General features: G+C 40.8%; 1 protein-coding gene across 1 annotated transcript in view; it reads left to right on the top strand.

Annotated features, from left to right (window-relative positions):
• The first annotated feature begins 7,221 nt into the window (after positions 1-7,221).
• The window catches only part of LOC107698160 (peroxisomal coenzyme A diphosphatase NUDT7-like), a 5,999-nt gene continuing 3,994 nt past the window's right edge, over positions 7,222-9,226 (top strand). The window contains exons 1-2 of the mRNA XM_016499118.1: positions 7,222-7,608; positions 7,732-7,899. Of these exons, the coding sequence (XP_016354604.1) occupies positions 7,450-7,608; positions 7,732-7,899 (327 nt within the window). The 5' untranslated portion in view covers positions 7,222-7,449. The remainder of the gene's footprint in view (positions 7,609-7,731; positions 7,900-9,226) is intronic.

The following is a 9,226-nucleotide window of genomic DNA, read 5'->3' on the forward strand; positions in this document are numbered from 1 at the left end:
ACAGTGTTGCAGTCAAAAACTGAATTAACATTTATTATATTTCAATAATAAATCCTGAGAATGAAAGCACATGTATGGATTGCAGTAATCAGTGCCTGTGCAGCAGTGTGGATCAAAGATCAAAAACACATTTGATGAGTCACATTTGATAAGAAGCACCAGGATGATCCTTAAGATTTCTGGATGGACATTTGAATCAAACATGAATAATTTTGATAGACATGAGTCCTGTTATGTTTAGCAGAAACCAAACACTTCTATTCATAAGAAGAACCTCATCGCAGCAGTCAAGCACAGTTGAGATGTGATGGTTTGAGGATGTTTTGTTGCATCAGGACACTTTGCCGTCATTAAAGTTCTGAGAATGGCCTCAAAGTCCAGATTGAGCCTTGCCTTCATCACACAACTCTCTGACTACATGAATCACTGCTGCTCACATTACACACGACTTCTGCTCATCTCTCATCTTTGTGTTGTAGCGATGCAAGCTTTTAAAGTCTAGTCCAGTATTTAGTTAACACCAGCAGTGGTATTTCTTGAGGCTGAATGGAGAGAGAGGAAGTTTTTTTTACATGAGCAGGAGCTTGATGGAGTTTGTAGAGCATGAGCACATCACAGTCACTGCTAGAGACGCCACCGGGCTTTTTGACTTTTCAGACTTTTTGTGACATTTAATTCAAACTGTATTTCTGAACATTACACAGTTCAGCAAAACACTGATAGGAAATTATGCAAATAATAAAGGATAACAAAACAGATGTGAATGAAGTTCACTTCATTCTAGAGAATCTTTTTGTCCTAAACTGTCCTGTATGTAAATTAAGTCTGAATCATTTTAGTAAATCGATTCATTCAAACAGTTCTACTTTTTAAAAAGAGTTACAGTTAAAAAGTAGCTTTAAAAGGAGACACAGAATAGAGGTCCACTCTATTTCACCAAAGTTCATCTCCTTGGAGATTTCTGGCCTCACAGCTGATCTGATGTGACCTTTGACCTCTTTTATCATGGAGTTTCTTATAATGATCCTTCATATGCAGCTCAGTCATTATGATTCAGCAAAAAAAAAAAATCTACACTGAACAAAATTATAAACGCATAATTTTAATCCAAAGGCGTTTCAGAGAATTTGGCAGTACATCCAAACGGCCTCACAACCGCAGACCACGTGTAACCACACCAGCCCAGGACCTCCACATCCAGCATCTTCACCTCCAAGATCGTCTGAGACCAGCCACCCGGACAGCTGCTGCAACAATCGGTTTGCATAACCAAAGAATTTCTGCACAAACTGTCAGAGACCATCTCAGGGAAGCGCATCTGCATGCTCGTCGTCTTCATCGGGGTCTCGACCTGACTGCAGTTCGTCGTCGTAACCGACTCGAGTGGGCAAATGCTCACATTCGATGGCGTCTGGCACTTTGGAGAGGTGTTCTCTTCACGGATGAATCAAAAATAAAAGTGTTGCGTTTATAATTTTGTTCAGTATAAATTCAAATAAAATGATTATGATGAATGTTTTCATACGGTGATGTAAAAAAAGGCCACATGAAAAGATTTCCGAGATAGCATAGCAAAATTATTATTTTTTTTTATATAAATTTGATATTCGACTCCAAATTCGGTTCACCTTCCCTTATATGTAGTGTATATGAGTTTGTTAGCAGCTCAAGCTGTTGTAAATCCTGCCCACTTCTTTGCATTGTCAGCACATGCTTCAGTGCTCTGAGAGTGTTTATAGTGCTGTGAGTTTAACACTTCATGACTGAGAGCAGAACAGCACAGAACAGAATCTTCATCATCACACAAGACAAAACAACAACAATGAACAACATCATCATCCTCATCTGGACCATTGCAGGTTTTATTCAAGGTGTGATAATATTTGATATGAATAATAAGCTATTGTTGTTTTTACCATTTTAATATACCAATATTCTGATATAAAGGTTATTTACAAACAAATTGACTTTATTTTCTTTTGTTCAGCAACCACAGAAGTCACTTTGACTCCACCTGAAGTTAAAACTGTCCAGCAGGGTCAAACAGCTACAATAGAGTGCCACATTGATGTAGGAATATACAGCAATGGCTTAGCCTGGTATCAGAAGAAACCTGGAGAAGCTCCCAAACGTCTCATATATTATATAAACACCCTCCAGTCAGGAACTCCATCTAGATTCAGTGGCAGTGGAACAGTGAATACTGGAAGAGATTTCACTGTGACCATAAGTGGAGTCCAGACTGAAGATACAGGAGATTATTACTGTCAGAGTTACCACAGTGGTGGAGTGTTCACACAGTGATAAAGAGTTGTACAAAAACCTCCGTCAGTCAGTCACAGTGACTGCACTGATACAGCTGAGAGATACAGCAGCTGCTGATGATTTATTTTCTGTTATTTCTTATTCGTCTCGTTCACTCAAAAATGTTAAAGTCTTATACTGATTTGTGAGTCTTTTCTGGATCTTTGATCTGTTTTTCACACAGAACTTCACCATGGATGTATTTAATTCATCATTCTAAATGTTCCCCCATTAAACAATCCAATGAAATGTCTCCGGTTACACATGTAACCATGGTTCCTCGAGGGAACGAGACGCTGCGTCGGAGAATGCTTTGGGAACGCCTTCAGCATGACCGGCTCTGAATCACGTGTGTAATCAGTCCAATGGATGGGCGAGACGTCACGGGCGGGGTGACGTAGCGACCAGGAAGCTTAAAAGCACGTGCGGTGAAACAGGCGTCAGCTTCTAGGAGTGAAGCAAGCGCTGGCAGAGATGCCAGAAGTATGGCCCTGCGACGCAGCGTCTCGTTCCCTCGAGGAACCTTGGTTACATGCGTAACCTGAGATGTTCCTCTTCAGGAACTCAAGCTGCGTCAGAGAACGCTTTGGGAACGAGTATGCCCACGCCGCCAGACTTTCAAATCTCTGCCTAGTGTGGAAGCCTGCAATGCTAGGGTGAGAGAACAGAAGAGTGGCTCGCATATCTAGGCCATAGAACCTGACTGTGGAAGCCTGCACAGCTAGGGCGAGAGAACAGAAGAGCCCGGAATGACTCGCATTTCTAGGTCATAGAACCTGACAAAGGTTAGGGGCGTGGACCATCCCGTAGCGTTGCAGATGTCCTGCATAGAGACACCTGCCAAGAAGGTCTTGGAGGCCGCCACACTTCTCGTTGAGTGAGCCTTGACCCCTAGAGGCGAAGGGAGATCAGAGGACTCATAAGCGATAGAGATGGCATCTACTATCCACCGACTGAGGGTCTGTTTTGTAGTTGGAAGACCTCTCTTAGGGGGACCATAGCAAACAAGCAGTTGGTCCGCCCTTCTCCACAGGGCAGCTCTGTGGACGTATGTGTCCAGTGATCGCACTGGACACATACAATTAAGCTTCTGCTGGTCTGGCTCCCTGAAGGGAGGAGGACTGAAGGCCTGGAGTACGACAGGCCGTGGTGTAGAGGAGGGACCTTAGGAACATACCCCGCTCGAGGGTACAGAAACGCTTTGGCCAGACCAGGCTCAAAGTCGAGATAGGAAGGGGCCACTGAGAGGGCCTGCAGATCCCCCCTGCAGAGAGGGGCGTGGTAGGCCACAATGGCCACCACGTAGACCTTCAGGGTGGAGTGGGTCAACCCTGCGGAGAATCGGGCCTGCAGGAACTCCAGCACTCCCCAGTGGAGCTGGATGAGTCACAGAGAACCAGAGGGGACAGTGCGATGTCATCTGAGTCGCAAACAGGTCCACCTGGGCCTGGCCAAAAACTCTCCATATACAGTGCGATGTCATCTGAGTCGCAAACAGGTCCACCTGAGCCTGGCCAAAAACTCTCCATATTTGCTTCACCACCTCGGGATGAAATCTCCATTCCCCGGGCCTCAGCCCCTGCCTCAACAGGATGTCTGCTCCCATATTGAGATGCCCAGGAATGTGAACTGCTCTCAGCCAGAGGAGTTTGTCCTGGGACCACACAAGGATCTGGTGTGCCAGCCTTTACAGGGTGCGCAAACGCACACCTCCCTGGTGGTTGATGTAAGAGACAACTGCTGTGTTGTCGGTGCACACCAACACATGGCGATCTCTTAGGTCCGAGAGGAAGTGTTTCAGAGCTCGAAACACGGCCAGCATCTCCAGGCAGTTGATGTGCCACGTGAGATGGTGACCACTCCACATACCGCGGGCAGGGTGGCCACTCATGACCGCACCTCAACCGGTGAGGGACGCGTCCGTCACTAGCGTTACGTGGCAACAAGGAGCTCCCAGCACCGGGCCCTGAGACAAGAACCAAGGTTTCCTCCACATGTCCAAGGCACGTAGGCATCGCCGCGTGAACTTGATCATGTGAAGCGGGTTTCCCCTCAGGGAGAACACCCTGGTCTTGAGCAACCACTGTAGGGGTCTCATGTACAGCAGGCCAAGAGGTATCACGTTGGACGCAGCTGCCATCAGACCCAGCAGTCTCTGAAACTGCTTGACAGTGAGTGACTCATGTCCTTATATATATAAATACACACACTCTAAAAAAAAGATGGTTCTTTTTTTTTTTCTTTTTCTTTTACGTGTAGCCTTTATTAGGGATTTACAGCAAAACAACAACAACAGCAATGTTGTGTGAATTAGGTACTTTTTTATTGACATGTGAAACTGTACAAAAATGTCAGTGCTCTTAATAACAGTTATTAGCTGAATGCATTGATAAATGACAATTGAACATGAATAAATACATAAAGAAGTAAAGCACAAAATAAAAACAAAAATAGATGTGATGAAGACTAAGTTCCAGTGAAATATCTTCACAATCCTCTATGATGCCTTAATTTTGGTGTGACTGAGTGGCAGTTACAATGTGTCCATTTGTTTATGTAAAAACAATTGTGTTCATGAAGGCCAAACGTATAGCAGGAAAAAAAAGGACAGTATGTGCTGCTGAAAAGTGATTTAAAGTGTTTGTGTTTTTTTTTTTTTACTGCATATATATAAATGCATAAACCCATGTAATATTTTTTTTTTAAATATGTATTATAAACTCAACGTCTCTGTTACTTAGTTGAGAAGAGGAGAGAAGTATCCTCGTCTTAACAGAGCTGCTCACACTTACATATGACCAAAAAAACTAAAAAAATAGAAAATAATGTTTGTTTGGAAACCAGTTCCAATTTTAAAGTTACATTTGTATTTAAATTTAAGAATGAAATAATTTACCTGCTAAGAGTGTGTTGACAGTCTGTGTAGTTGGATCACTGAACTCCAGAAAATCAGTTATGAGACTGTCAACACACTCTCAACAGATAAATAATTTCTTCTTTAATTGTCTGTAAATTTTAACTTTCAAATTGGAACTGGTTTCCTACCAATCATGTCTTTTTCTCTTTTTAGTTTAAGGGAACATATAAGTGCGACCAGCTCTGTTCAGTTAAGGATGCTTTTTTTCCCCATCTCCACTAAGTAAGTAACAAAGATATTGAATTTATGGTCCATATTGTTAGATTGTTATTATTATTATTATTACTTGGGTTTATGCATAAACATACCCAGTCACAGCTACATGACTTTATATGACGCTCACATACTACTTTTGGCCTTCATAAACAATTGTTTTTACATAAACAGACGGAAGGAGACACATTGTAACTCTAAACTCATTTGTGCATTTCAGATGCTGTCAGATCAACCTCGTCATCTGCAGAGAGAAACTACCATTCAATCACACCAAAATACACATAATGATGGACTTAGAGGATCATAGAGGATTATGAAAATACAGCATTAAACTAGAACTTGCTCTTCATTACACTATTTTCTCTTTCTATTTTGTTGTCCTTCTTTAAGTATTTATTTATGTTCAATGTCAATTGTCATTTATTAATGTATTCTGCTAATAACTGTTGTTAGAGCACTGTATTTTTTGCTACAATTTCACATGTCATTAAAATAAATAAATACCTAATTGACACAACATGCTGCTTTTGTTGTTGTTGTTAATTAATGATACTATTTTATTAATTATATAAACATACTAATATACTAATATTAATGAAAATAAACTATCATTAGGTTATTTATAACACCATTAAGGTCCTATAGCATTTTCAAAGCATGGTTCTTTATGGAAACCTATAAAAAGTGTTCTATTTAGCAAGAAAAGGGTTCTGCTATTGTTACAAGTTGAAAAACCCTTTTCTGGTTTAGAAACCATTTTTCTGTGCACACTTTCAATTCTGGCACCAGTCGGGGGGTGCAACTGGTGTGGCCTCAGCTGGCCCCGCGCTTGAGGGGCCCCACGGCGAACGAACCGAGCACTGTATAAAGTTTCTAGATCACATGTAATTTTCAAAAATGTTTCATGAAGTTTTTATATACTTTAAGGTTTTTTTCTGTAAAAAATGACACAAATGAATGAATGAATGAATGAACGAATGTTTGAATTAATTAATACATGTTTGAATTAATGAATGAATGAATGAATGAATGGTTTAATTAATTAATATAGTAAATGAATGAATGAATGAATTAATTAATTAATTCATCAATCAAGTATGTAATTAATTCATTAATTAATGTATGTTAGAATGAATGAATGAATACAGTAAATGAATGACTGAATGAATCAATCAATCAATCAATGCATGAATGCAGTAAATGAATGAATGCAGTAAATGAATGAATGAATGCAGTAAATGAATGAATGTTTGAATTAATTAATTAATAACTGTTTGAATGTTTAAATTAATTAATTAATACAGTAAATGAATGAATGAATGCGTGTTTGAATGAATAAATATATGTTAGAATGAATGAATTAATTAATTAATTAATGTTTGAATGAATGAATGACTGAATGAATGCAGTAAAATAATGAATGTTTGAATTAATTAATTAATGTTTCAATGAATTAATTAATTAATGTTTGAATGAATTAATTAATACCTGTTTGAATGTTTGAATTAATTAATTAATACAGTAAATGAATGAATGAATGTATGTTAGAATGAATGAATGAATGAATGTTTGAATGAATGAATGCAGTAAATGAATTAATTAATGTTTGAATGAATGAATGAATGTATGTTTGAATGAAAGAGTTAATTATGAATGAATTAACTCATTATTGGCACATTAATTACTATTACACAGTTAGAGTGTGTGCGTTTTAATTTTGAGTGTGTATGTTAGACAGAATTTAAAAATTTAATTGGGTGAACAAAACTGTAATAGTGTCAGTTTAAATGACACAAACTTATCTGGCCAATAAGAGACGACTTCCGAGCCGCTTAGCCCCGCCCCTACAGTCCTCTAACTGCTTGTTCTATTTCTGCCTGTTGATCCAGAAACGGTTTCACACAATGAACCAGAGCAGATCCCAGAGAGCATCATGGGAAGGGCTGAGATAAGCGGAAGCGTCACCACAGAGTGTTGTGAAAGTCTCCTGACAGGAGCTCATTACAGCCGCGATGGATCTGAAGGAGAAAACTGTCGCGTCATTAAAGAAATACGACAGTGGCGACGAGTTTCCCCGTTTACCGGCGGCTCTTCCTCAGGCATCGGTGCTCATCCCGCTGCTGCTGAGAGACGGACAGCTGCGGCTCTTACTGTCCGTCCGCTCCATTCACGTAAGAAACCTGATGTTTGGAGTTTCAGAAGCGCTTCTTCTGAGCTCTCATGTACTGTCTTGATGTAAAATGTATTTCTGGCATGAGCGCGTGTGTTCAGAGCGGGTCATGGGTGTGTTGCAGCTGAAGCAGCACGCAGGTGAAGTGTGTTTCCCTGGAGGAAAGGCTGAGTCCGGTGACAGAGATCAAGTGCACACCGCTCTGAGAGAGACCGAGGAGGAGATCGGCCTTCCTCCTGACAGAGTGCAGGTCATCTGCAAACTCTTCCCCATCTTAAAGGGGTCATATGATGCGATTTCAATTTTTCCTTTCTCTTTGAAGTGTTACAAGCTCTTGGTGCATAAAGATGATCTGTAAAGTTGCAAAGACTAAAGTCTCAAATCCAAAGAGATATTCTTTATAAAAGTTAAGACTTGTCCACGCCTACCTAAAAGAGCTCGTTCTAACACGTCTATGTCACTGTGTGGGAAGATTTGCATACCAAATGTTGACGCAAAGAAAGAAGGCGTAACTTTTATTATCGCTGTAGTATTGTTGCTGCCGCTGCCATGTTGTGGAGATGCTGTGTATTTCATTGTGAAAGCGAAACTACTTTGTTTGGCCTTCCAAAAGAGGACGATATCCGCTTCGTCATGCCTAGAGCTGAGGAAATACATCAACTTCACGCCGTCGATCGCCGGATCGGCTTTCACCGTGGACGAAGCGGAGTCCAGCCCAGGGTCATCACATGTGGTTGCCGCAAGCCTCCTTCGTCGAATCCGCCGGGCACCGCTCACTCAAGCCGCTGTGTGTTTCGTTGTGAAAGCGAAACTACTTTGTTTGGCCTTCCAAAGAGGACATAATGTTTCTATAAAGTGGGGTTTTATAGTTCCAACTTTGCAAGGACAGTCTGGCGCTTCTGTGCCTGTAAGTACGTTTTTTATATTTAAAGAATTTGCCACTGATGATTCAAACGCGAGTTTGAGCAGTGTAGAGTAGCGCTTGTTGTTTGTCATTTCTCCGATCACAAATGCAGACATGGTTTTATGTTTACGCGGCGCAATACGCAACGCAAAGCGTAAAAATCTAGCGTAGCATTAGTTCTGGCAGGTCACGTTAGTCAAGCTCGCATCAGCTGACTTTCAGCTGATCCCCATCAACCTATGGGAATACGACACCTAAGTATTCATATATAAGGTCCCTCAGTATTATCAGCAGTTTTCACATTGCTCAATTGCAATAATAATAATCAATAGCTAATTACCCTCCTCCATCCCCAACTCCTCCTCTGTCAGTCAGGATTCAGCCTTCTGATTCTCCTTTGAATAAGACTAATTCTAAAATGTGTACATACAATTATTAAACTTTAACAATATCTGCAATACATTTATGATGGTTCTGTTCTGTTTACCCTGGGGGGTTATTGCTGCTCTCCCTGCTCTCATCCATGCTAGGCTGCATGGATGCGCAGGGAGTTCTTGCCCAGAATAGAACCAAACTGCCAATCCAAACTGTATGCTAATTGTCAATCATCTTCGACGATAGTGATCCTGACAGAAACACAGTCTAAGTCATTATAATCAGTAATTCTATCCCCACTGGATGCAACAAATGCCTCGTTTGTAATGAGTTTTATTGG

Source organism: Sinocyclocheilus anshuiensis, unplaced genomic scaffold, assembly GCF_001515605.1.
Source record: "Sinocyclocheilus anshuiensis isolate Anshui unplaced genomic scaffold, SAMN03320099.WGS_v1.1 scaffold4127, whole genome shotgun sequence".
NCBI lineage: Eukaryota > Metazoa > Chordata > Actinopteri > Cypriniformes > Cyprinidae > Sinocyclocheilus > Sinocyclocheilus anshuiensis.